The sequence below is a fragment of the Semicossyphus pulcher genome, unplaced genomic scaffold (assembly GCF_022749685.1).
Source record: "Semicossyphus pulcher isolate SPU_LCO1_2020_fin unplaced genomic scaffold, fSemPul1.0.p SCAF_19, whole genome shotgun sequence".
NCBI lineage: Eukaryota > Metazoa > Chordata > Actinopteri > Labriformes > Labridae > Semicossyphus > Semicossyphus pulcher.
This window is the reverse complement of record NW_027211692.1, coordinates 4,943,310-4,970,932: the sequence shown is the minus strand read 5'-3', so window position 1 is coordinate 4,970,932 and position 27,623 is coordinate 4,943,310. Positions and strand designations below refer to the sequence as shown.

At 43.0% G+C, this 27,623-nt stretch overlaps 2 protein-coding genes across 3 annotated transcripts; one reads left to right on the top strand and one right to left on the bottom strand.

Moving 5' to 3' along the window:
- Positions 1–602: 602 nt before the first annotated feature.
- Positions 603–2,831, top strand: LOC138596905 (C-X-C chemokine receptor type 5). The gene is made up of 2 exons (XM_069668367.1): positions 603–665; positions 1,606–2,831. The coding sequence occupies exons 1-2, from the start codon at positions 633–635 to the stop codon at positions 2,674–2,676; spliced, it is 1,104 nt and encodes a 367-aa protein (XP_069524468.1). The 5' UTR covers positions 603–632; the 3' UTR covers positions 2,677–2,831.
- bcl9l (bcl9 like) lies at positions 2,801–27,623 on the bottom strand. 2 transcript variants are annotated; one of them, XM_069668364.1, is made up of 9 exons: positions 27,542–27,623; positions 12,243–12,317; positions 11,620–12,041; positions 8,684–8,806; positions 8,140–8,314; positions 7,889–7,973; positions 5,159–7,568; positions 4,812–5,066; positions 2,801–4,649 (listed from the first exon to the last, which is right to left on the bottom strand). In XM_069668364.1, exons 3-9 carry the CDS (start codon positions 11,951–11,953, stop codon positions 3,469–3,471), a joined length of 4,563 nt encoding a protein of 1,520 aa, XP_069524465.1. In that variant the 5' UTR covers positions 11,954–12,041; positions 12,243–12,317; positions 27,542–27,623; the 3' UTR covers positions 2,801–3,468. The 2 variants fall into 2 exon arrangements, with proteins under 2 accessions (XP_069524465.1, XP_069524466.1); XM_069668365.1 differs by having other exon boundaries at positions 4,812–4,976.

Below are 27,623 nucleotides of genomic sequence, written 5' to 3'. Positions count from 1 at the left end.
TAGCTGTTTAATACTGCTCCAAAAAGTATCAAAGAGGAATTGAAGACAACATCAATGACATTATGGTTCAGACTTAAAACTGAAAAAGTATTGATTAACACCTCGGTCAAATGCGCCCCAATAACTTTGAGTTCCTCTGGTGAACCACAAGTAAGAATTTCTGGTCACAAGCCGATTTCTCTAAGATTATTAAGTTAGATTTTAATAAGCAAGATTAAGTTTGATCTCCAAGATGTTTACCTATAAACAGAGAACTGAAACCAAATGCAAACCTGGACCATGTTGGAAGATTTTTATAATTATCTTATTCAGATATGAATTTGAAGTGTTTGTGATTGTTACCAAAAATACCTCAATAAATCTGAACAGTTAAGTATAATTGCCCATTGCTTATGTAAAGTAAGAAAGTACCATAGGGCACCGTTACTCAAACAGTGCACGCATGTTTGCTATATAAACCTGGCAGGAAGCTTTTGGCTGTTTTGACTTGAGTTTTGTTTTTTTTAACCAAACGCGACCCCAACAAAGAAATCAGCAAAGCACATATAGAACGAGAAAAAACAGGAAGTATGACCACATTTCACTCGTGCTGCAGTGTCTGATATACGTTAAGGTGGCCAAGATTTACCCTCATGGCTGTAACACAAGTCTTTACATTTAATGGGGTAAGTCATTATCAAGATTATTTGTAGTGAATGGTAAACTTCTTTGGATGTTCTGTAGATGCATTTTCTCTTAAGTGTCTTTGTAAAAGCACCAGTAGAGGGTCAAGCTTGGGTTTAATTTTCATTTCATTTATACCAGTTTGGCATAGGTTAATTAGTAGGTGTAATAGTGAGGAAGATTTTTTAGTTTTTTTAACCTCAGCTGCAGCACCGTGCATTTCAAAGTAAGAGATTTGAATGTAAAAACCAGCAAATTGGTGTTTATCTGACTACATGATTTTGAAGACTGAATCAGTGAACTGTGAAAAAGAAGTCAGGGGGAAGACATCATGTAATACTTAATTGCCTATGTGTGAGTAGTGAGAGAAGACTACTAATTGCACAATATCACATTTTATCTTTTTCTAATATGAACATTTAGATGATATTTTGTGCTCTTCTGGGTCACTGACTTCACACCATTATTAAACATGGAGCCATTTGGTTTCAACAATTATTTTTTCTACCTGTTTTCCTCATTTACAGTGAAAATTCAGGTTTTCAGCTTAAGCCCTCACCAGATGTAATATTAACTTGTTTGTCTTTGATTGGCGAGAAGTATTCAAATTAGTTTATTTGTATACAGCCATATTACAAGGTTTTGGAAAATCTTTCCCCAAAAGGGGAACTGAAACATGTATGACTATTCAGAGTTTTCCGCCAAACAATTTGAATTTGACAACTGCAGGTTTCGGCCAAAAGCATAACCATGACCAAGGTAGTTATTTTAAACCTCTTCAGCTCATTTAATTATTTATTTTATAATATCAAAAACAACATTGAGCAGTTAGTCCAATCAATCAAGTGTACTATTATGTATTATTGTACAGCACAAACAGGGATTATTGAACTGTCATGAGGTTATTAAAAGAATAATTTGTACCCTGTTTATTTTTAACAGATGTATTTCACCGGAGAATACGACAATATGACAGACTACTATTATGAAAACGGGACAGACTACATGTGTGATGATGAGGAGAGGGGCCTGCAGACCTTCAATGTCGTGTTTCAACCTGTGCTTTACAGTCTGATCTTTCTGCTGGGTGTGGTGGGGAACAGCCTGATGATAACAGTCCTCCTGAGTCGCTGGCGCCTCCTGCGCTTCACTGAGATCTACCTGCTGCACCTCGCCTTGGCTGACCTCATGCTCCTTTTTACACTTCCTTTCAACATAGTGAACAATGTTGCTGGTTGGCAGTTCGGGGAGTTTCTCTGCAAGGTGGTGGGCTTAATGAAAAATCTCAACCTCCTCTGTGGGAGTGTCCTACTGGCTTGCATTGGCTTTGATCGCTATTTGGCAATTGTTCATGCTATTCAGAGTTGGCAAAGTCGTCGTCGGGAAACAGTGCATATAATATGCATAATGTTATGGCTGATCTGCTTGGCTTTCTCAATACCAAATGTCGTATTTCTTACTGTCAAAGAGGAAAGGACAAACGCATCTAGGCTCTCCTGTTCCTATCACTTTTATGGGATTCATGCACACAACTGGGTTTTGACCAGTAGAGTCTTAGATCATGTGTGCTTTTTCCTACCTCTGGCTGTCATGAGCTATTGTTACACAGCAGTGGTTGTTACTTTGTTCAACAGTCATAGAAGCCGAGCAAAGCAAGGTGCAATTCGCCTGGCTTTACTTGTCACCCTTGTATTTTGCTTCTGTTGGCTGCCATATAATATCGCCCTGCTAATAAAAACTCTGGTAGACCTGCAAGTTATCTCATATAAAAGCTGTGGATCTTTTGTGCTACTGCAACCAGCCCTGGATGTTACACAGAGCCTGGGATTCTCACACTGTTGTCTGAACCCTTTCTTGTATGCCTTTGTTGGTGTGCGGTTTCGCAACGACTTAATACAGTTACTTTGTAAATTGGGCTGCAGTAGAGTTTGTATGCCTTTCATCAGAGCTCAGGGTCACAGCCGACCATCAATATCTGAAGCAACGACATCCGTCAGCATCACTCACACCTAATAAATTCTTGTACTATGCCAGCTGTAAATAAAATGCTTCTGTTCAACAGTATTTCATTTGTAAAGGTGTAAAATGTTGTGATTTTACAAGTGTTTTGACAATATATTACCCATTGTAACGTTGATTGCATTTAAAAGATGTTTTATTTACGGAGTCAAGAAAAAAAAAAGTTATTGTTGGCTGAAATCTGTTTTTGCTTGTATGTTAGCTACTGCTAATTAATTTTAATAAAAATGTCATGTATACAGCAACCGTGTCTCCTCGTCGGTGTCATCAAACAAAAATAATTGACAACACAATAAGCAAAACTTAAACCACCTTAGAGATCAGGTATTCTATTTTTAGACTTCTATTAAAACACAGTTATACAGAACAACTGCAAACAATCACAAATTGCATCTTATATACAGCAAGTATATATTATATATAGAATTCCTTTGCACAACAGTTTGGTAGTTGGAGAAAATAAATCAATGATATTAAAACAAATAGAAATTTGAGGCACTCCTCTCCTGACTGCCACTCTGTTCCCACAACAAATACACACATCTTTGAAATATACATATTTTACAGTATTTTAGAAAATGGCTTCAGATCTGTTATTGAACCGTTTTACAGTGCTTTTAAATTTTTTTAAATCAGTTGTAATCCAAAATTTGAAGAGTATCGCTGAATTATTGTTTTTACAGTTTCTTGTTTCAAACAATTGCAGGAAATAACATTAATGAAAAAACTTGGGACACAATGGGAAGGAAACCTACTGGACACATTTTACAGTTTATGTGGACTGGATCAGAATGGCATATTGGCCATCCCTCCAGGGCCGTAGCCAATAGGACTGTCCAGAGACATTCCACGCTGTCTGAGAGCCTGGGGGCCCATCATACCAGACTGTGGGTGGGAAGGGGCCATCATGGGACCCTGTGGGGACATGAGAGGACCCTGGGGGCCAAAAGGATCCCCTGGAATCGACATGCTTCGCTGCTTGGCCTGCATCATCATAATGTTCTGCTGTGCCATCAGATTGTGTGGGTGCTGCTGAGAGGACATCATGCCCTGGTAAGGATTTGAGGGATGGTGAAGAAGGCTGTTTGCCATCATGGCTTGCTGTTGCTGGAGCTGTTGGGGCACCATGCCTGTCCTTCCCATCATATGTCCAGGGGGGCACATGGGGCCCATGCCCCCACCAGAGACCATACCCCTTGAGCCCCCCTGAGGAATGCCCATGCTTTGGCGTATTCCACCATGTGATGGGTGAGGTGCCAGCTGCTGTTCGGCCATCATATTCTGTAGGTTTGCTAGGTGTGGGTTGGATGATGGGCCGCTGCTGTGTGGGGGGCCAGAAGAAGACAGCTGTTTGAGAAGCTGCTGTGGAGTAGGCTGCTGGGATGGGGGCCCCTGATGGGGATTTTGATGGGGCTCACTCTTTGGGAAATACTGCAGAGTGCTACTGGGCTTATCAGAAGGAATGATGCGGGAGAGATCAAATTCAGGGATCCCTGTGTGACTGGGTCGTATGACTTCACTAAGATCAGGGCCATCCCCCATCGGCAAAGAGGAAAAAGAGTCTGATGGGTGAGAAGGGCGTTGGTGAGGATGACCTTTGCTGAGCAGGTGTAACTGCTGAGGTTGTAGAATATCCTCACTAGACTGCGGGAAATTCTGTGACATTCCTCCAATAGGGGAGTGCATGGGCCCATGAGGGGTTTGCTGCATGCGAGGAAATCCTGCCATCTGGTTCTGAGATATCGGTGAAACATTGCAGGGCCCCATTCCGTCAGGTGCACCGCCTCCCATTATGGCAGAGTTCATGGCTGGCATACCCATGTGGTTTGGGGAAGAAAGCACAGGTCCTGAGGCGTCATGGGAGAGGTGTTGCTGACCATGGCTTACAATACCCATGGGGCTTTGTGGATCACTGTGAGGGCCAATGGAGCCCTGGGAGACAAGCATCTGGGAGTTCCCCATGTTTCCTGATGAGAAAACAAAGCCAGCACGTAAAAATCACACGACAACATTTGAAAATTAGTTACAATAGAGATGATGTGTCAAAATCTATTAAACCAGGCTCATTCTATTGCCACACTATATGAGGTTTTATCTGTCTGTGTCAAAATATTTCTTTGTTTTTATACCTCCAATGCTGACACCAGATAGAAGAGGTCGATCTGGCAGCATCTCATCATCGGAAGTGGCAATTGTTTTGATTGCTTCATGGTAGAGAGGAGTAGAACTGGGCATGGCATACTTGGACATCTGAGACATGATGAGAGACAAAGGATTCTGAGATGGCGGGGCATCTGGAGAGGAAGTAAATGGCATACTAGGATTAATAGATCCAGGCTGGCTAATGGGCGTAGAGTTGGAACTCCTGGGGGGAAGTGATTGGCCTACAAAGAACATAAAAAATGATTAATGTCACAGCAATGCAAGCAAGAGCATTTCCTTAATATATAAAAATTATCTTGAATCTTGAGGCTACCTGTCTCAGCAGAATTACTTCCTCCGTTGCCCACGACCTTCCCGCTGATTGGACCACCTGGACTTGGAAGAGCGGTTTTGGGAGACGCCCACCCTGGAGAGCCCAAGGCCATAGCCGGTGATTTGAGTCGTCCAGGAGAGGCAGACGGAGAGTGCAACACAAGGTTGGAAGACCCCATTACCTGGGGAGATTTCATGGAAGAAGAGGAAGGAGTCCCAGCACCAGATGCAGGGGGAAGAGGTGGGTGATGCCCGGCAGAGGGGATATGTGAGGGTGACTTCAGTCCTGAAGCAGAGGGAGAAGGTATGAGTGGAGATGGCTCTTGGTTGAGGGATGGAGACTTGAGCTGATGAGGAGGAGGCACTGAAGGAGAGGTCATGGGGTTTACATTGATTGATAGATCAGAAGGGTGCCTAGGACCAAGGTCTGCTCCCCTAAGGCCTCCAGATATGGGCATATGACTTAGCCGGGACGTACCTCCCATTTGATTAGGACCTTGCTGGTCAGACCCAAACATATCAGAGCCAGGTTGTTGGAGATATGGTCCTTCCACCTGTCCACCAGAGAAGGGACCTTGATTAGGAAACTGGAAGGGGCCATCAGGTCCTGGGATCATTCCCTTATTTCCTCCTCTTCCATTTTGTTGAGCCCTGATTCGTGAAATCTCTCCAGGACTAAACATCTCACCAAGAGGCCCCCCTCCTGCAGGACCCCCTCTTAGCTTCTGAGCTAGCATCATCTGCTGTTGTTGCTGAACATTCATCTGTTGAGTCATGTTCATTGAGAGGTTGCTCCCCAGAGGAGAATCCACTAACTCTCTCATCTGAGAACCACCTCCAGGAGAGCCCATAATCTCCCGTGAGCCAGGAAAGTCCATTGGATCACCTCGAATGGAGGGTGGACCACGGCCCATTCCTAAACTGGCAAAGTCTGGGCCACCAGGATTATCCATACTTCTGGAGCCGAGGTTGGCCTGTTGCTGCTGTTTAACTAACCTTTCCAGTTCAAATCTGCTCAGCCCCTGCATCTGCCGCTTCTCCATGATGCGACATATTTCTTCACGCGTTAACAAATGCTCTGGTTCACCTTGCAAGTGCTGAGGAGGTCCACCTGGGTAGCAGCCATGAAAGGGACCTCCACCCCCTATGTTGTTGGGCATATCATCTATCCAAATCATCCCTGGCCTTGTGGGCCTTTGGGGTCCTAGACCCTCCATCGACAACACTCCCCCTGTACTACCAGGAAATCCCCCTCCAACAGGTGGCCCTCTCTGCATCTGTCCTAGGAACCTCGGGCCACGGGGCCCCTCTTGGTGCATGTCTATCATTCGTGTATTTCCAGCCATTCCTCCTCCCATCATATTACCGGGACCCCACTGAGGGTCTCCTGGCTTGCTGTGGTAGGGAGGAGGAGGTCCTCTCATCATCATAGGACCTCCATGCATGCCCATCTCACTCATCATTCTAAAGTGCTGGGGTTGTGTCGGGGGCTGCATTTCCTGTTGTCGTCTCTTCTCTAGGTAGTATTCTTCTTGAAGTTTCCTCCACGCCATCTGCTCTGGTGTCAGCCCTTCTGGTCCAAGTAAAGGACCCATGTCGACACCAGGTGAAGACAGCTGATGATGGGGGTGTTGTGGTAGGTTATGATGAGAGTCCATTTGAGGGCTGTCAAGAGCGGGTCCACCAAGGGACTGTGTTTGAGAAATAATGGACTGGAGGGGTTCTTCATATTTCTTCAGCCCTCCCATCTGAGTCAAGGCTGACGAGAGCATATTACCACTACTGCAATTTCCAGAGTTATTAGTACCATTGTCACTGTCCTCAAGAGTGCCACTTCGATCAGTATTATTGTTGTTATTTAGGTTGGAGGGGTTATTACCAGCATTGTTATTGGAGCCTCCTGTGTCTCCGGGGCCTCCGCTTGCCCCACTGCGCAGAAGCAGCCTCTCTATGTCTCTCAGCGTCTGCAAAGAGCGCTCCCTGTGTTCCAGCTGCTCTTTGGAAAGACCATCTGAGTTCCCTGGGCCACTCCTCTGGCCTGTATCACTCTGTAGGTGTGCAGATAATATGGAAGGACTCCCTGATGGAGAAGCAACTGGAAGAGTCATAGCCCCGGCACCTTCCCCTTCTCCAGGTCCTGGTAGTGGGCCTGTCGATGTGGTTATGGTCCCTCCCTCTGACCTATGGGCGATGATGCTGTTATTGCTGGAAGCTCCAACAGGTCTGGTCTGAGATGATTCATTATCAGAGTGTCCTGCTGATGACGGTGTTCCTACAGGATGCAATGGGCCTCCAACACCTGCCGAGGCTGGCCGTGGAGTTCCACTTTGGGATTTAGGGGTGCCTGTGGGTGGAGAGCTGCCGGAGTTTACCTTCTCAGATAGGTTTGGAAGCTTTCCTGATGGTTGGCCCTGTGATAGACAAAAGGAGGAAAATAAGTACAGGCTACTAAAATTTGATCACTTATATTAGCAGTATTGTTGGTGCTGTTTGTTACTGTTATTATTTAGTAAATTAATATTTTTTAAATGCCAAATAGGTTCACTTCGGATTAAATGTTCAAGTGTTAACAACAACAACAACAACTGCAAAAACAGGAACAAAAAGATGTCCGAGACCAAAATAAGGAAACAAATTAACCTTCCCATGTACTTGTGATTTTTACCAATGGTTTAACATACAGTATATTTGACATTGCGTTCAATTTGCTGCTAAGCTGTGGATGTCTGACCTGCTCCAACTTGTTGCGTGGAACATTTTGCTGGTGAAACAGAAGGATGGAATCAGTCTGTCCTTTCATCACTGCCTCTGCAGCACTGTAGAAAATAGAGCACATTAAATGGTTAAAAGTGTTGAACTCTAGATGGAATCAAAATCTAAATATAACACAAATGAAGGTTATAATGGAGATACACAAAATCTATACATCTCCTTGGGTGTGATTAGTCACATGCATGTCAGGCCTGGAAATAGTTCTCCTACTTGTTGGCTAGGCTGGTGGTGAAAACATACACCACTTGCTGTAAAGGCTGAGGTGGCTCTGCCTTTAGCCCTGGACCCACACTACATCCCACCACAGCACCCCCGGGTTCAGACATTGGCCCTGCAGACAGACGATCAGAGAGCCCCTGGATGGGACCTGCCAGCCCACACTCTCCTGACAAAGAATCACAAGGACACTGATTTAATTTCTCTAAAATAATATCCTGGTTTACAATTGCAATAGAAGTACATCCTTTTGGCTCCACCATCTAAACACTAGATGGAGCTAAAACACATGTAAAGTCTAATCAGTGAAAAGGGAAAGTGAAGCACTCAAAGCTGACATCCTCTTCCTTTCAGTGTGTGCAAGATCTGAACACAGTTATGGATAATTCATGGCCTTCACCTGATGTGTTCAGAGCAGAAAACATTTTGAGACATGGCAGGGGATTACAACATCTTATTCATGCAGCCTTCACAGTTTTGGACATAAACACTGGGTTGTTAGTGAGCATTGCTACATTCAGACAAAAGTGAGACTCACGGGGGGTCACAGTGTGCGGCTTGTCTTCATCTTCCTCAGTATCAGGTCCAGAGCACCATTCATCTCCACTATATGGCTGCTTCTTCTCCAGAACACAGCGCCGCTTACTGCGCATAACACCCTCTAGAGGATAATACAAACATTAACACAGAGGCAACAACTGTCACAATATTGTCCTTACAAAGGGTACTATGTAGGGATGCACGATATTTTCCAACCCCTTTTGCAGATTGCTGATTGCAATACCGATTTATTAGGCACATGTTTTTCTCCTTAACTTAGGTTGTGTACAAAATGCCATATTTATGTTACATTTTCTCTGTTAGGTAATCATCGATCCTTTAGGCATAATAAAAGCGTTGTTTTAACGGCGGAAAAAATATCATTTTCAAGCCAATATCTGCAGATACAGATAACGTGCCGATAACATTCTGCATCCCTAGTGCTATACATGTTATTTTGATTTTAACTTCTAATGGTCGAGGCGCTGGTTTAGCTCAGTTGGTAGAGCGGGCTCCCCATGTACAGAGGCCATAGACCTCGGCGCACTGGTCGCAGGTTCGACTCCCGATCATTTGGTGCATCTCATTCCTCACTCTCTTTTCCCAACCTTTCCTGTCTATCTTCAGCTGTCCTGTCAAATAAAGTCAAAAGCCACAAAAATAATCTTCTAACTTCTAATGGTCCAAACCCACTAGTGTAATTTCTTAAGCCAGAATCTAAAGTATTGCCATCCGTTTCACTGCAATCTGCCTTACCACCAGAAGTTAGAGAATCCCAGCTAACCGCTTCTTTGATATATGTAATATCCATTTAAATTTCAGTAGGATGTCAAATGGGGGAATCACTATCAATCATAAAATAGTCCGTACTATAAAAGGTTATTAACTGCATCAAAAAAGTCATGTTAGCACAACAGTCATGTCATGTAATATTATGGATAATGTTAACCAGAGCTGCAGCGTGCGCCTGTTGAGGGTGAAACCCGGATTAATGATCCACGCTTGAACCATTTCCTCTCTCTGCAGACATGCTGCTGCTGCTGTGACCAGAGAGTATTTTTATACTGTACACTTCCTGACTTAGTCTGTCATTTGGTCTGTTGTCTTTTATCTTAGCTCTGTACATATTTTTAAGGATACACTCGTTTAGTTACCTATTTTTATACGCCCTTTATTGTAATGTTGCACAATCCACTTTGCTGCTGTAACACTGTAAATGTCCCCGTTGTGGGACGAATAAGGGATTATCTTATCTTATCTTATACTTGGTGCATTCTCCTGTTTGCACTGTCACAGGCTGATACAAAGATTAGACATGACACACATGTGCTCTTCTGGCCAGTGCAAAAAGAAAAATATGACAACATAATATTGAATAAACTTACAAAACAAAAATAGACTTTTAAATATGTTAAACTATTAATTGGATGATCAAATATACTTAAAAATAAAATCAGGCTAGACTCATCTCTGCAGTTTTTTTCTTTTGCCCTGCATGCTAATCAAATCTGCAGAGGCAATGTTTTCAGAAGCACTTGTTGAGCCTTCCCACATTGCACAACCATGATTTTGTGGATGCACACAAGCTGCTGTGCACCAGCGTGTGCATACAGCTGCAAGAAACGAGTAGCAGCTTTGACATTTCCAAAAGATAACCTGAAACAGAAGAAGCAGAACCAGCCTCTGATAAATACAGCAAAGGGTTTCAGCTCCAAATAGTAACAAAAAAGAGAAGTAAACTAGCAACATCCCTGATTATTCCCACAGACGCTTGAGAAACAAACGAGTGATTTTTCAGGTTCTTTAATCAACATGTTTCTAATTTAGTGGCGGAAACTACCCTCCAATAAACACATCAGATGACTTTGCGTAACCTCAGACTTAAAGGAGTGTGAATGTACAGTGAGTCAGGAAGGAAGTGACAATACAGAGAAAAGGACAGCAGAGGGAGGGCTGCTGCCTCGACACAGAGAGGCCGTATGAAAGAGCTGATCTCTTCTCTTTGTGATTGTTTTTGTTGCTCGCTGACACTGGTTCGTGTTGACAAGAAAGTCAGTTATCGAGCCACGTCTGCTACATGAACAGACTGTTTGTTCTACAGGTGTCCAAGTTTGGTGGCACAATCATTTGAAGTAAAGAGGAGGAAAGAAAGAGGGAGTGTGTGTGCTATTTGTGTGTGTGCGTATTTGAAGGGGGGGAGGTCAAATGGAGGCATTAGAGAGATTTCCCTTGAAATGGTCCAGCCTATCTCTTTCAGCCTCTGTCGTTCTTTGTGTTGAAACCACACCTCTCCCTCTGTGTGTCAAGTTGTGTGTGTGTGAGTGAGTGTGTATGTTTGTTTTTTTGTTTGTTTAAAGAGGAGGTACAAGTCATGTACAGGAAGCCCACATGAGTTAAAATCATATTAATGTCATCTGCAGTCAAACACTCGTGTGATCACGTGAATGCTTAAATAAGCAGCAGCAAACAGATGCAAATCAAACACTCTGTACTGAACCACATCAACTTATCACTCTTGCTCTAAGTCTTTCCGCCCACTCACTGTCTCCTGCTTTAATACAAACCTCTTAGTTTTTCACAGCCTCATGCCCCGTCTCTCTTTCTCTGAGCTCCACAGAAAGCAAAGATGCTTTTTTTAATCTGTGACACGTCACAGCAGCGCGGGCACACACTATCAAAAAGCAGGGGAAATTCTGCCGCTTCACTGAAAGGTCAGGGCATTTCAGCAAGAGAGAAAACAAGTTCTTCTGTCCTCTCAGTCCTAACATTCACTTCCTGCTGTGGAGGAGGTGAATACACGTAATCTGGTATTTCGGGTTAAGATTCGGCTGATAAGAAGAGAAAGGAAGTGAACTTCTGCATACTTAGAACAGAAACACACTGTGTGTACGTCTCAGATGCTGACACAGTTTCCTCTGTGCATGCATGCCTTACCTCCTTTGGCATCTGTCTCCCCGGCTGGAGGAATGGCATTTCTTGATTCACCAGAGTCAATGGAGACACTCCGCTCCCGCTTGGATTTGGTTTTCAGCATCCCTCCGACGCTGCTCACCGATTGGCTGACAGCCTTCAGCCCAGGGTTGCCGGGGGAAATCTGGTTGGTTTGGACTCCATGGCTCCCGGCACCGCCACCCTTTGGACCCAGGTGGCCGGCAGCTCCCTGCTGCTGCTGCTGCTGCTGAGACTGCTGGTTTACACCGGGTATCTGGGATCGGCTGTCACTGGTGACCTGCTTGCCATGATTGGCCAGTTTATTGTCTGTGTGCATTTGATTGGCTGGTGATTGAGGTGGAGGACTGGTGTGGAGAATAGTTGCGTCTGTTTGTCAGTGGAGCTCACATTGCTTACAAGTGACACTGATGGAGAAAAGAGAAATCAAGTCTGTATTTGGTGCTGGGGTTGAAATATTCAGATAATATCTGTGCAAAACTCATTCAGATACATAGTTTCACTACAGCTATCTAATGTTTTAAAAGACAATGTTATATTGAGCCTGTACTGAGTGGATGATAAACAACACACTCTGGCCTTTAAAACTTTTCAGCCTGTTCACTCACCTCATCTCACCCAGACGCTCAGCTGACACACAGCCATGCTGCTCTGTAGGACACTTCACTGACCACACATGGGACCTGGGGGACACCAACAGAGTAATATCATCAGTGGAGACAGATAGTAATCTTCACAGTCAGTGTTATCTGTCACTGTGTGCGTCCTCAGCCTGTGGATCAACATCAACTTCATGAACAAAGACGGAAAAGAGAGAGAGAAGAAGCCACAAGATTGATAAGAGAGCAAGGCCAAAGAGACGCTGTGAGGAAACTGTTCCTCTAAGAGACCGAGAGCAAAGACTGAGTTTATGCCGGGGGAGGGACCTGCAGCTCAGAAGCAGCTCAGCAGTGTTTTAGGTCCCTCCCCCTACCAAACACTTTGCAAACCACAAAAACTCCACCACACATTCCACAACACGCTCTGTAGCAATACCTGTCTCTCCCTCCCTACTCAGAGACTCGTGCTGCCTTTCTCACTTTAAATTAAGCACAAACTGGCAAAACGTCATGACCTGCTTATTACAGATCTGAGTTTAGGCCTATGTAGACACAACACAAAACCTCAAGAGTTTGTCAGCATTTGTTTTGTGTCTATTTTAGTGAGAATAGCTGACGAAGTCTTGCTCATATCTACCTCCAGCTTTGCTGGTAATGTTAGGGAATTAAAAAAAGCCTTCACTGAGCAGGGTTCTAGGTCAACATTAAGGCTGGAGGAAACATCCCAGTACATGAGCCTTCATTCTGGGTTCAAGTCCATAGCTGCAAGCTGACGCCCTTTTGACACCACCACCTGCCTGTGTCCGTAACCCCAAGCTTCTGATTTTAACCTTTGCGACTGGGCTGTGCTTCTCTGTGTCGAAGAATTCCAGTGCAGGCTAAAAACTAGTACACACGTTTTCTTGCTGCCTATCCTACAAAAGCTGCTCGTGCACAGAGCATTAAACATTTCTGCAGGTTTTGCAGGTCTCAACAAGACCCTTCCACACCTGTTGCTGGTGAACAATGGTTGGTCAAAACAGTCATCACAGCCTGTTCTAAAACACCGAGCCGAGATATCTGGCACACGAAACGCACATCTCACGTAAACATTTCCACTGGTCTCCATTTTTGGCCGATGACACAATCCCACCGCTGCACAGAGCCGAGTCAGTCAGGTCAGCTGTCCCGCTCTAACACAACCATCTGTACCACTCACTCACCTTGACAGGTAATGGTAAACACAATGCTGTAATTAGTCATTAACTCACATAGGCTCAAGTCAGCACAGAGAGGAGCCTTGTTCTCTGGCTGAGGACTTCATCACTCATTAACTCAAACGGGGACAGTCAGACGTCGCTCCTGTTGACAAAGTGTGACTCACTTGCTTTGTGCAACACAAAGTGGAGGCAGACTAATCATATGGTGAGTCGCTGACCCTCGAGTGGACAGTTACGAAAAGATAGGCCTATCTAAAGTGAATACCAGTCCAGAGGATATCTGGGACACTCACAGTCGTTCCTGCTGCGGTTGATCTGATCAACAAGTTGAAGAAGTTAAACTGAGTCCAGTTGTAAAAGAAGCAGCTGAGAATCATTGGATGGTCTTGTTAGTAAATTTTGAGTCTCACTTGAACATTTGTAAACCTGGAGTTAGGCCACACACTACCATTATCCCCACTCCTTTCCACGTGTAGGGAGCCTATATTTATGCAATCAGCCACGAGGAACATTACAGCGAGACAGGTAACGCCTTTTTCAGTCGGGATGACTTTCAGAGGGTTTTTAGGTTCTGAGAAATGGAAAAACACCAATGAATGAAAATGATTATAAAAGCCAATCTACCCTTAAACAAGACGAGATCAAAACAAGTATGTGGCTGACCGCATCCGGTCAATGTGTGCTTTTTTTGGCAATGCGTTACAAGGACTGTCCTGATGGGGCTGATGACGTGCTGTGCGCTGCGGACGTAGGTGAGGACAGCGGACGAGCAGCGGAGGAGCAGCCCCGCCTACTCCCTGAACAAAGTATCCAGAGCCATATAGAAAGAGAGTCGCGTCAGTGGAGGTCAAATATGCTCCATGATCCACCATTGCAAAGTTGTTTTGGTAGTATAATAACATTAAACTGAACAAGCCAAGACAGTGTACTTGTAAAGCTCTGTTTACAGGCTTAAAAAAATCACAAGTTCCAGTTTGTAGTGAAACATATGGAGAAATGTGCTTCAGTGGAGTGCAGACAAGAGAATCTAGTCCAATTAAAAACCATGAATCATAATGTTTTCAAAGTTTATTTTAGATTAGACCTGAGACACAGAAGGTAAGATCCAGAGATAAAATCAGAGCAGAAATGATCAACCCAAGTACACGAGGTAACTAATTTGTAGGTACACGTTATAAACTTGGGGCCCATTGATCCGTAAGTCTTTGTCACGCCTTGATGTCCTTTCAACTACCTATAAAACTTATTTTTTTCAGTTGATCAGCGTCCAAAAAGCATCCAGGGATGCTGGTTTAACTCAGCTGGGAGAGCAGGCCCCTCATATATAGAGGCTACAATCCCTGATGCACTGATCGCAGGCTCGATTCCCAGTCTGTGATCATTTGGTACATGTCACCCATCACTCTCTCCTCCCCACATTTCCTCCTCTCTTCAGCTGCCCTATCGAATAAAGGCAAAAGCCAAAAATAGAATCTTAAAAAAATAAAAATGCATCCACGTTCATTGAAATGCTGTAAAAGTACAAAACGGGAAACCGCAATGTGTACTGTACATAACAGCGTCACATGCTCTCTGATCAGCTCTCATTTTTGTTAATGGAAAAGGTGTCGACTAATCAGAAACACCTCGAGTACCAACACTAAACCTAATTGGTGTCATCTGCATTCATTACATCTCGACCTCAACTCCCGCACATAACCAGACATTTAACAGCCAAGCTTTAGAAATGATTAGTGCTTAATTATGGTGACATTTGAATGATGGAATTAAATCAAATCAAGCCGGCTGCTATGCAATTAATCTGCAATAAAACCGAGGCTGTAAAATCAGAGTTAATGCCCCCTGAGGGAGGTGCTCTCCCTTCCCCTCCCCCTCACCCAGTCGAGCAGTTGGTGCCAAAAGCAGGTTTGAACGTTCGTTTTCAGTCGAGCTTTCGAGTTCATGTTGACAAAGTTGCAGCTCTCCATCTGGCCTCACAGACTGTAGCTTTCCTCCGCAAACAAGGTCTCTGTAGTTTCCCTTTTTATAGTAACTTCTTTTCAATGGCAAGAAATGATATATCGCTCTCGTATATTTGTATCTGCATGTCCAAAATGCTAATTAACTTGTTCCCCAGACAATTCTAAGCACTTAAACCAGTAGTTAAGAAGTGACCAACATCTTCAGCCATCTGCAAGCCGAAAAAGAGATTACAGATGGATGGACAAAACCTGATTAAGACCCAAATCTGACTTTGTAAAAGAGCGTGCTGACACAGTACGGAAATGTACAAACCTCAGTTAAGCTTGTTGTGGAAAGGTCACTGACTCCTGTGACTAATGACACAAACCTGATGTGTACAGACACTGACTAATCAAGGCATCACCGATCTGACAAGCGGCTGACAAATTACTGAGAAACACATGAAAAATAAGCACTTTGAATCATTTCTAAGACTGTGTTAAGCTTGCAACAGAAACCCAGCTAACACAGGGTGAAATTTGACTTTTAAATTTACTCAAATGTCCACTGTTCAGTAGATACCGTGCTAACCTGCTTGTTCACAGTAGCCAGATAAAAACAAACCTTTTCTTCCCCCGTACAGATTGGGGCAGGACTGCTGGTAACTTGTTGGTTTAAAAATAATCTTGTATGTTAGTTCACCAGTAATTCATAAATAGACACATACAGGTTTAAGAATGCTGCTCTACTCGAGCACACCTCAAATGAACATGACTTTGCTATCACTAGTTCCTGATGACGGTCATAGAGTCTGATGCTGCTGCCACATCTGATTTTAAAGCCGTTATTGGCTGAAACTGGTGACATGTAGATATACAGCTGCATCTCTAAGTTTATTATTATTAATTAAGAGTTAAAGTGATAATCTAGAAGATCTCAGTTTCGTTCTTTTTGGCCGCAACTATGGCGATAGACGGTAATTGCTGGAGCACACTTCCCAGATATCCAGACAGTGTCGCATGTGTGACGTCCACGGTTGGCTCCGGTTGTAACCGGTTGGATTTTCCTCGCTCGACTGTCGCCACAAGTCGACACAGACACCCAGTCTGTAATACTGCAAATGCAAAGGCTTTCATCAGAGGGCCATCGGCTCAATCACCATTGTGTTACCTCATTCAGCGATAGATAGAGACTTATCAGACATTTATTTACATGAAAATCTTCTGAGATTATCACTTTAAACAGTCCAGCTCTCCGCTAATCTGCCTCATCAGGACTGTGAGGATGTGATTTGACCACATTTGATAAAACTGCTAAGTGACTGGTGATTAGAAGTATGTGACATCACCTTTTCCAACAGAGACCCACCTACCTTAAAATATAAAAAACTCAGAAATCTCCCAATTGAAATAAATACTGTTCCAATTATAGTTCATGTTTAGTCAAATTGCACAAAAGCTGCTTGTTATAAAACTATTTCCGGGCCTTCACGGTGCAGCAGTTGTACAAGAAACAGAAGAAAAGAGTTGCCAGGATACACCAAAGGGGTTAAGAGCTTATATCAACGAGCCCATTTAAAACAAGACTAGGTCAAAACCTAGTCTGTGGCTGACCACATCAGGTCAATGTGTGCTTTTGTGGTCAACGTGTTACAAGTCCTTATGAGGCCGATGACAACGTGTTTGAAAGCAGGTGCACGCTGTGGATGTAGGTGAGGACAGCGGAGGAGCTGCCTCGCCTACTCCCAGAACAAAGTATCCAGAGCCGTATAGACAGAGAGTCGCGTCAGTGGAGGTCCAATATGCTCCATGATCCGCCATTGTGATGTCTCAACTCTCTCTCTGTATGGCTCTGAAAGTACCGTCACTCACTCAGTCAGTCAGCCACATACAGAGCTGTGTGTAGGGCTGACCCCGGCGGTCGGCCACAAATAATAACAGTAAGGTCTTTAACTGAAGCAGGAGAAATGTGACTGTTTGCTTGGGTCAAACGTGCTGCTGCTATTGGCTGCTACAAAAAAAAAAAAGTTTTTGTCATTCCTCGAGCAAAACAAGGTGTAAACAGTTAGAAAAGACATGCACGCTGTGTTCATGATGTGCACAATGTTAAATAAGTTTAACACAATGTATCTATTTAAGATAATCCAGCCCAGGCTGATTATTATACGGAGGGATTTGTCTGAATACCAACATGCATTTAAATACTAAAATAACTTTAATAGTTAAAAGAAATTATCCAACATTCCCAGAGTTCCCATGAGGCCAGGGGCCATCAGCGAAACTGAAAACAAAAACAAAGGGCTGGTATTATAGTTTACATGGTGATAAATTGTTAAGTCTTATTTATTCAAGGCATGTGGAAAACTTATTAAGCCTTTAATCAAACACGTCTGGGCAGGTGTCAGCTCAGACGTGTTGTTTACGTTTGAACAAAAGGTGAGCTGACTTCAGGTCTATCTGGGCATAAAGTGTTCTCCAGTTCCCTTTCCTCATTTGACATTTTCACAAGTGCTTTGGGAAACTAACTCAATTTAACAGTTGGACTTTGTCCAGATACGTCAAATCACTGCTCCAAACAAATTAGGAAATAATTCAATGAGTTTTAAAATCCATAACACGTGGTCTGTACGTATAGTGCCATTTCTTGTAGGGCAGCGATGATACATCTGCACACAAAGAAGGGCAACGCACAAACACACAGCCCTAAATTCTTTCTACATCAGTGGAAACAAACAGCCCGATTCTCTGTTCGGCCTGAAGGTTCGATTATTGATTTTAATTAATTTGCCTGAAGCAATTTTCCTTTAATTGCGGAAAATACTGATGTTCTATGTGACGCTGTGTTCTTAGAAAATCTGAATTAATAACTGCTCCGTGTGTGTGTGTGTGCGTATATGTGTGTGTGAATATGTCAGTATGCCTACGGTAAGAGGTTGAGCTCATATTTAGTCCCAGTGGGTCACACAGTACTCTGTATTTTTAGAGCGAGCTGGTATTAATAGACCCAGAGAGCCCTGAGAAGTCGGGGCCAACAGTGAGAACAAAATACGACGCCAAGTCCAAAACACAGATGCCACAGTGCTGCTCTGTGGGCCCACACCAGTAAACACTGAGGCCAAACTGTTTAACAGTGCTGATGAATGAATAATGTGTATGACGCAGGAGAGCACACAGTTACACTGAGATTCACAGTGGAGACTTTTTTTTACATCAGCTGCTTAACAAACTGCATTTGCACATGGCGCCAGCCCGGGGAGAAAGTTTAGTTAAATGTGCTCGCCCGCTCTGCGCTCTGCTTCAGGACGAGGCCGCGGCTAACACAACATGTATGACTGCTAACAGAATAACAGGAGGCGACTCCGCCGGACGCTAAAAGAAGTGTTTAGAAGTTTATGAGGAAACTTGTCACTTGATTTATTACCTCAGTTAACATTTTCCTAATGAGTTTACGGTCACAATCGTTAATAACAAATCTTCTTCAATACAGCATGAAGTTAATTTGTAAATTAGTGTCCCATTTAGTTAGATAGACAATAAAGCAGGGTGTGCTTTACAGCATGGCTACCTTGTGATTGACAGGTCACTACAGCGGCAAACTGTCAAACAGAAAAGAGGTGCAGCAACGCATATCTGCCCTCCCACTCCTGGCTCCAATGAAACATGACGGCTATAGCAAAAATGCAGAAATGATTATTCAAAGAAGCCGATTAATTACGCCAAAGATGCCATGTGCACTTCTTTTATTCAGTCTCGAGGGCCACTTTCCTCTGATGTCGCACTCAGGCTGGGAAGCTCAAATGCTGTCATGATTTTTGTACTTCTGTACTGAAGGTTTAGAAGGTAAATTAAAGGAGACAATGTACCAAATCGTTGTTGTGTCACACTTCTCTATTGATCTACATTTGAATGAACAAATAAAAGACATATTTTAAGGTAAAACAAGATATTTGGTACGGACAGCTAACGTTAGCATAAAAGCAATTCCTCGCTAACATTGCTGTTAGAAATTCCAGCTAGCTGTTGGTTAGCTAACATTATTGTTAGCTAGCAATTTAGCACCTTTCCTGTCCAATCAAGTATCACTATCAAACAGTAAGCTAGTGGTCAAGCTCACCTGGCTTCCTAAACAAGTCAACAGGCAGCTCTGGTTTGTCACAACCTGCTCACATGTAGAACACCACACACCACTAACGGGATTCTCCCTTGCTCGCTTTCATGTTACACACACTTTATGTGGGCTGTGCGGCTGATGTAAAGACTCCTTTTAAGTACAGACACAAAGGTTTCAAACAAGCCCAAAATTGACACCCTCATCACCACTTTCCACTGACAGAGACATGCTGTTTTTCTCTCCGACTTTCTGCTGGTTGCACTACCTGTGGGAAAGTAAATCAACTCTACAGTGGAACATGAAAAATGATGCGATGCCACGTGGACAGTTTGAACCCTTCTTTGTTGGAACAGAGAAACAGTCATGCCTGCTTCCTTTAACCATTGAAGCTGCTGTGAGAGAGTAGCAAAATTGGGATGCACAGCAGTATTGTAGGATATAATAAAATGGAGGGGGAAAAAGAGTTGTAATTACTCAAAACTTTACTAATATAAAAAATGCTTTTAATGATCCAAATAGAGAAGAAGTCGTGCAGCTAAACACAAACCAACAACTGAAGCTTTAATGCTAGATCATATTAGGATTGATGGTAATGTTTGGTGGCACAAGTTTGCGGTTACATTAAAACAATCCATAAAAGTTAAAAATTTAATAGAGTCCAGCTTTCTTAATGTGTCGATTACAGAATGATAATTATTTCAAGAGAACTATGTATTTAAATAGAAACGTAACCCACTCGCTGTATTCTCTAACAGTCTCTTAGTTCACAGTGTCCACCTCTGTGCAAACTTCCCTTTTTCCTGGAATTCCTCTCGTCTGATATGAAAATGCGTTCACCTCAGGACTAAGTGTAGCCCTATCCAGGGCTAATCAAAGGCGCAGAAAAGACCAAAAGAAACAAAATACCAACAGAACAAGAGGATGCAGAGTCCCGTTAGGAGACTGTCAACTGCACCTGCTCAGTTTTCCACCACTCTTCCGAGCCATTTTGGGACACTTTCGGAACTGTAACAGGATTGGCTTATAGTTGGTACGACTGATAAAGATTAGACCTGTGCGCAGCGGCTATCACTGCATTCACTGCACAATAAGTAAGTGGTTGACATCAAGGTATATTATTCTATAAAGGAGGGCTAATGTATTTCAAATACAACCAGCACTTTGACTGGAAACAGAGTTAACAATTAATGACTGAATACAATTTTGAAACAGTTGAAATTCTGAAAAAGGAAAAGGAGCGCTCTGTTTTAAGGTTTAAGATGTAGAATCAGCCAACAAGCTGGCGCCAATTTTCACTCGAGGAAAACAAACCGAGACCAATCATGTGAAACTGCTTGCAAGTGACAGCCATCAGTACATTTTGAGTGATTATTGGTGCCAGCACTCACTAGATTACAGCTCTCAGACTCCCTGTGAAGAATGAAGTTTCAGATGTTATATTTCCCTCCCGGGGATCTTAACAATGTGACCACTGAAAGGTCACTTAATTGGAAAGCACCAACCACCCTTGTCTTATATTATAGCAACGCATTCCAGATTATGAAGTGAGAAAATAGTTCCCATCTTTTGCAGCCAGTGTGAGTGTTTATTGCAGGGAGGCAGTAGATTCAAAGTCATAACTTTAGAGTTGGAAGGAAACGCTGTGAGAGTCTGTAGGTTAGGAAAGGACACAACTGTAACTTGTTAAAAGTCTTGCAGTAGGAAAAAACAAGTTTACATGTTTGGCATTCTTGGTCAGAGCACTCAGTAGCCCTGCTATGGGTGTAAGAGGCGGGGAAACCCTGTTCATGGATTATTGACCACATTCAGCAGTAAAGCCATATCTATTTCTTGCTTTTCACAGTCCTTGAAATAACATTTTTTTCTTCCCTCCCGTTTTTTCCTTCAATCACTCGCTTGTTCTCTTCTCCCAGCATGCACTTGTTTTTCTGCAGCCTACTGTAGTAGGAATGTGTTACTCTACGAGCATAACAAGAGGTTACTGCAGGTCAGCATCCATTTGATGAACAAGAAAGATTCAGTTCGAACCTTTATTTTAACCGTATTTTTACTTGATCATGAAACTCTGTTTACATGTCTGAGATCTGCATAGCTGCCTTCGCTGCACTCATAATGCTCAGAGCACTGCAGTGCATTGTGGGACAGTACACAGGTGACAGCCAACAAAAAGCACACTAGGGGGGTTGTGGCAGGTTGCTGTGGCAACAAAACATGTCACAGGGCTGAGTAAATATAGGCTAACCAGTCGGAGATGTGCAGAGAGAGATGGCCCTGCAACTCAGGAAGGCCACAGAGAAAAAAGGAAAACTGAGACATTTGTGAAGATCTCAAAGCATCGCTTCCTTTTGATACAGCAGGCCTCGCTGCAGTGATGACAAAAGAGATGACCTAAGATGTACCTTTCTTTTCACGAGGAAAAACATTATGAGCTGTGCAAAAAGGAGAAAAAAGCAGAGGAGTTAGGAGGATATTCAAGCTAGAAATTGCACGACCAGCTCTTATTGTGCAACATCAAGATGAATTTGGCACATATATTTGTGTCCTTCATGTTTTGAACAGAGCTGGACCGAGGGAAAATGTCCACAAGTCATTGAAATGTGGGCAATTTACACATGATTCATTGACTATTCCAGACAAACACTGATAACAGGCTGAACATGAAGTGGAAAGAAGACTGCAGGCACCTCGTTCATGGTCGAGCCTCAGCTCAGAGAGGGAAGTACTGGGCTCATTCTGTACAGAGGGTCAAGGGTTGCATCCTTTCCAACACATTCTGGGAAGAAAGCCAACTAGAACAAGGAAAAAGAGCAAACTGCAGCCTCACTACAGACAGAAAGCATTACAGCACAAAAGCAGACTGATGGACAGAAGCAATTCAAGCTTAACACACACCTACCAGTCTGCTAAAGAGGGGATGACCAGTCTGTCCCAGCACAAACAGAGTGTTGGCTTTCTCACAGGTCCAAATATGTTCATTTGTCATGTATGTCAACACTGTGCAGCGAAATAAAGCGAATTAACCACAAAGAACTTAAAGTGTAAACTGTTGTTCCTCTGAGGAGCGTTAGCGTCTGTACACAGCGTCTTTTTCCCAAAACAACACTGAACTAACCATAAACAGAGACCAGAACGTTAGCCTGAACATAACCCAACCCATACGACCATAACTCACCCTAACATTAGCCTACCTTGGGGACAGAAGGGCTACAATTACAGGAACATTAAAGGTTACACAAGTTACAACTAACCCACACATTGCTCCTACTAGCTGGTCGTAAGTAAATAAAACATTTGGTGGAGGTCAAAATAGAAAGGTAGGTTGTCCTGAAGCAATGATGCAAGCTGTGAGAAACTTCAGATGGAAAAGAGATGAAAGGAAACCAAAGAAACGGGAACATTCACCTGGAATGAAGGTGGATTGCAATGGATACAAACACGCTGGAAAATTACCTTGTGTTTGCGCATGTTTGGCCTTTGTATGCACATGTGTCTCTTGTGTAAAGTGAGACAACCCTAATTTTTAATTGATGTTATAAAACGTATTTGTTGGGTCTGTTTGTTTTAACTGAAAACAATTATAAATTGTGGCTTGACTACAGAGGAGAAAGATTAAGAGGATAGAGGTGATGACGGACGACGCATCCGGATGCAGAATCCCAGGTAGAGCCCGTTTGTTTGTGTGTAATACAATTTGCAATACACACTGCTTGGAGGGAGTAATGTTGTACACTGTTTGAGCTCCGCAAAGACAGAATACTATAGTGCATTTATACAGCAGGAAGTAAAACGCAAACAAGCATCTACAGACTTGGGAAAATTTTAACATTCAATTACAAGGAAGTGAGTTAATGATTTTCTACATGAATTAAAATGTTTGCATTTATTCTAAAACAGCACTTCGCCCTCACAGTTCTTTTTAAAGTCAAACTGATACCATTCTTTCTTAAAGGAAACTTTAGATTAGTTTAAAGGCAATGGAAGTCGCTGTGCTCAAATCATTGGGGTTGGTTTACTTGTAGGAAGCACCACCAGACTCTAAAACCCCTTTCTCACTTAAATTTAGCGTGTTGACGCAGGTTTTTCAGACCCGGGAAGATCCAATTATAGAACTATTAATTATTATTATATTAAAATTGTTATTATATTCCCATTGCCAGTGGCGTATACTCCTGTTGGTCTGTGTATCAAACTCGGCACCGTCAAATTTGGAACAATGTTTGAGCGCTGCTCGGACGGTGACAGCTGGAATTTGTAGCTGAGATGACAAGGAGTCGCAGAAGTTACGACGGAGCATAGTATCACGCCGGAAAGGGGGCGGAGATTAATGTGTTGACACAGGTTTTGTGTTCCCATCAGTGCCGATCGGAGCCAAAGCAATAATTACCCAGGTCTACTGCAGAGTCATTTGACCCGGGTCTGAATGCTGATTGTAGCCTTTCCCACTAAGCAAGGTGTTAGCGGGTGTTTTGATCAGTGGGAAAACGGTTTAATTCACTTTATTCACACGCTGCTATGACGCCATGCTCAGGAAGGGAATTTCAAATTCTGTCATCAAAAGCATAATATCATACGGCAGCCGGCCCAATTTTTAAATACTGCTTGACTTGCTCTAAAATTAGCTTTGTGTTCATTCGTTTATTGCATTAAATAAGAATCACACCACGCTGTTAAAGAAAGAGTAATTGTAAGATATGATAACGAAACCTCAACAACATTAAAGCGATCTAAAAAGCGTACATGAGAGTCACGCCATCCTACAAAGACCTGTGTTTCTCATCAGTGCTCAGTTCCCACATTTACAGATCAGACTTAGCTTACCTAATTTACTTAAACTGTTTGTGTTATTGTTAAAAAAAAAGCTTTGATGATTTGTGAGTTCTGATCTGAGCTCAGGCCTCGTGGTGAATAAGAAATGTGGACTCATTGGTCTCCAACCCTGTGATCACACCTACAGTTTGTTTCATGTCTGGAAATGAGTCATCAATTTCAACACAGACAGGTTTAACGCCTGTAAACAAAAGTCAGGCAGACCCACAGGTCTCTCATAGGGTTCACATCAGTTTAGAATATATTGGGACAGATTTGAACAGAAGGATTCAAAGTGACTCGATCTGTCACACAACGCCTTCTAAGCATACGTAAGTGCTGACAAATAGGTGAACATCCTTCCTGTTGCACCCACAAACTGTGTACAGTACCTGTGGGTTAAATTTTCTGGTTGGTTCATATTACTTTCTCACTTCTCGCAGGCAGCACCACAGTTTGCTTGTAAAATGACTAAGAACTGCATGCTCGCCACCACTTATTATGGTGGCATTGGTATTGTTCTCACCTGACCCAGCAAACTACTGTTAAAGAGCAAAGAGAACACACTGCTCTGAGCGCGCCTGGTGAGACTAAATATATTAATGTAATTTGAAAGGCTGATGACCAGCAGCAGTGCGGACAGAGGACTTGTGTCTACAAGGACTGTATGCAAAAATATGCAAAAGGTAAAAACGCAGAAAGGCGCAGAAGCACAACAGACACCGGGGCATTAGTGTGAAGAATAACGCACGTGTCATAAGTGTAATAAAATGCGCTCTAGTGAGGGATTAGACTCGGCCTTGCTCTTTACACTATAGGCCTGAAGAGTGCAGTACTTAAGTGTCTTAGTATATTCTGTCATGTGGAAACGTTCTCAATATCACATTATTCTTTCATAGCTCACCTTAGCGGTGCTCCCTGTAACTCACCCCAAACTTCTCAGATCACCTAACCAGATAAGAAACACTTTGTCAGCAGCTCACCAAATCTGCCTCTGCTCACACTGGAGCAGTGTGTGTGGCCATGCAGCGGCTGCCACGCGCTTATCCATTCAAATTAACCTTGGACAACAAAAGAGGCACAAATTTACTGTAAAATTAGAGATCTATCAGCCTTCTTACTGTTACAGGAAGGCTTCTTCATTATTACCTGTTCTGTCACTTGTTTCATCCTTAAAAAGGGGGACAGGCGTGTGCACTATTCTTAGTAAAATGTCCATGCAGTTTATAAATAATGGACCAAAACAAAACAATATTTCATTCCCTTTTAAGCCCTGATATACTACATTAATTGTCTTGTGCAAAGTTTCCGTCATTATCCTCTTCAACTGCATTTACAGAGATCCCTAAGGAGAACACTCATACAAAAACAAATGCACTAAAGTACAACAGACTCGCACGAAGGCCTACAGGAAGGCAGAAGATCGTCCTTTAAAAGAAGTAGTCAGAAAAAAAGAAAAAGATGCTCTGGACCAGGAGATATTTCACCTCAAGTGGAAAGCAACGCACAGTGTACTGTAGCTCTGAAAGACAATTCGGATCAAGTTGCAAACTCTGTTAGGTGCTATATATAGCTCACCAGGATATTGTAGATACACAAACAGTATGAAGCGCCTGTGCACACACACAGGGGAAAAGACAAGCTGTAGTATCTCTCTCTGTAAGCAGGTTTAAGTGCAGCATTTTCACACAATATTCAACAGGCTAACCTGGCAGGGTCGTGGGATGTCATAAGTTAACTGGACTGCGACAAAACACACACACACATACAGAGAGAGGGGGGGGAGATAGAGGCAGGGGAAGGATGCACGTGAGAGACAGAACATTACTTTTCACAAAACATAAGCTGGGAAATTTTGGTAAAATTCTGTCTGGTTTTCAGGGTGTTACATAATACAGCTCCTCCACCACTCCATACTTACATCGCATTACAAACCAGCCAAACTACGAGAGCAACAACTGGAGGTCTTTTTCCAAGAAGACAAAGTAGTTTTGGCCAATGTGCTTTTTCAGTCAGAGCCTCTCAGGATTGGAACAATTTGCCACCACACATAAGAAACTGTGTTAACTACCATTCCTTCTCCTCAACACTAAAAGCATGGTTTATAAGTAATCAGACTTGTGAACACTAGAACAGTGAGGTGTTTTATATTTTCATTTCATTATTTTGCTTACTTATGTGTCATAATAGCTGTCTTTCTTGATCTTTTGTAGTCAGGCTTTGTTCGTATCTGCATATTTTCATTGCTTTTATCGTTGATTGTATTTTTGTGCTTTTGCTCTAAAATGTTGTGTTTTTAACTACTGCCTGTCTGGGGACAACAGATGAAAATTAGCCTTCTGGCTAACTGGCATATTTTCAGCAATGTTATTAATATGCACTGTCCCTGTAAAATAACTAAACAAATACGAATACACAGGCTTTATGACTGCATTTGGCTATAAAAATTGTATAACTATAATTGTAATAGTGGAATAGACTACTATTGTTCACAACATATTCATTTTGAGAACTTAAATTTGTCAGGTATCAGCCACACAGTATGCTTGTCAGGTGTGTTAACAGAATCACAGCGGGGCAGGAGATGCTTATTTAAATACTATATTATGAAATTATATATTTCTAAATTGAGGTACCACTGTAGTACTACGGTTGCATATAGTGCTGAGCAGCGGAAGTATTAGCTGCATGTTGCTCTCCACATGCCCACGCTGAGTCTGTGATGAAGTGACAGGTATCGTTACGCAGTCTGTCACCTGCTGAACACGGTTTAGCTGCTTAGCACAAAACCATTCAAATGCTGCTTTGGCTGCAGATTAGCCTGCTGACAAGCTAATATTATTAAATTACACATCTGGATTGAAATGCTCGTATCGGCAGACTGAGCACGTGAAAAGATAAAGTTGAGCAAGCACCGCATGTTGAGAGGAGAATTTAAGGACACATGCCCCTGGTGTGAACCCCGGCGCTCGTGAGTGGAGAGACTTGCTGCGCCAGGTCCACGGGCTAACTTAGCATGCTAATTCATGTCTCCGCTAGCCCTACTCTCTTTAAACTGACGCTGCCGTAGCACACATCTGCAAGCGACCCAATGCTAGCTAACGGGATTTGAACTTTGTTATTGGCTTGCTAGCGACCCGAAGACTTCATAAAAAGAGGAGAAAGTTACACGAGTCCTCTCTAAGCTCAGAAATATGCGGACAGCTAGCATGCTCGGGCAGTGTCAGTGTTTTGAAAAGCGGTGTACTGTACCTGCTGTCTGAGATCACAAGAGGCCGATGTCAGGACTGACGGCCAGCCGACATTCCCCGGAGTGGCCGCCGCCACCGCTTGC

Coding starts and splice junctions, on each gene's coding strand:
- LOC138596905 (XM_069668367.1), top strand. CDS start 633: ATGGCTGTAACACAAGTCTTTACATTTAATGGG. Junction 666..1,605: donor AAGTCTTTACATTTAATGGG/GTAAGTCATTAT, acceptor TATTTTTAACAG/ATGTATTTCACCGGAGAATA.
- bcl9l (XM_069668364.1), bottom strand. CDS start 11,953: ATGCACACAGACAATAAACTGGCCAATCATGGCAAGCAGGTCACCAGT. Junction 8,807..11,619: donor GGAGACAGATGCCAAAGGAG/GTAAGGCATGCA, acceptor ATTATCCTCTAG/AGGGTGTTATGCGCAGTAAG. Junction 4,650..4,811: donor ATCTGGTGTCAGCATTGGAG/GTATAAAAACAA, acceptor TTTTCTCATCAG/GAAACATGGGGAACTCCCAG.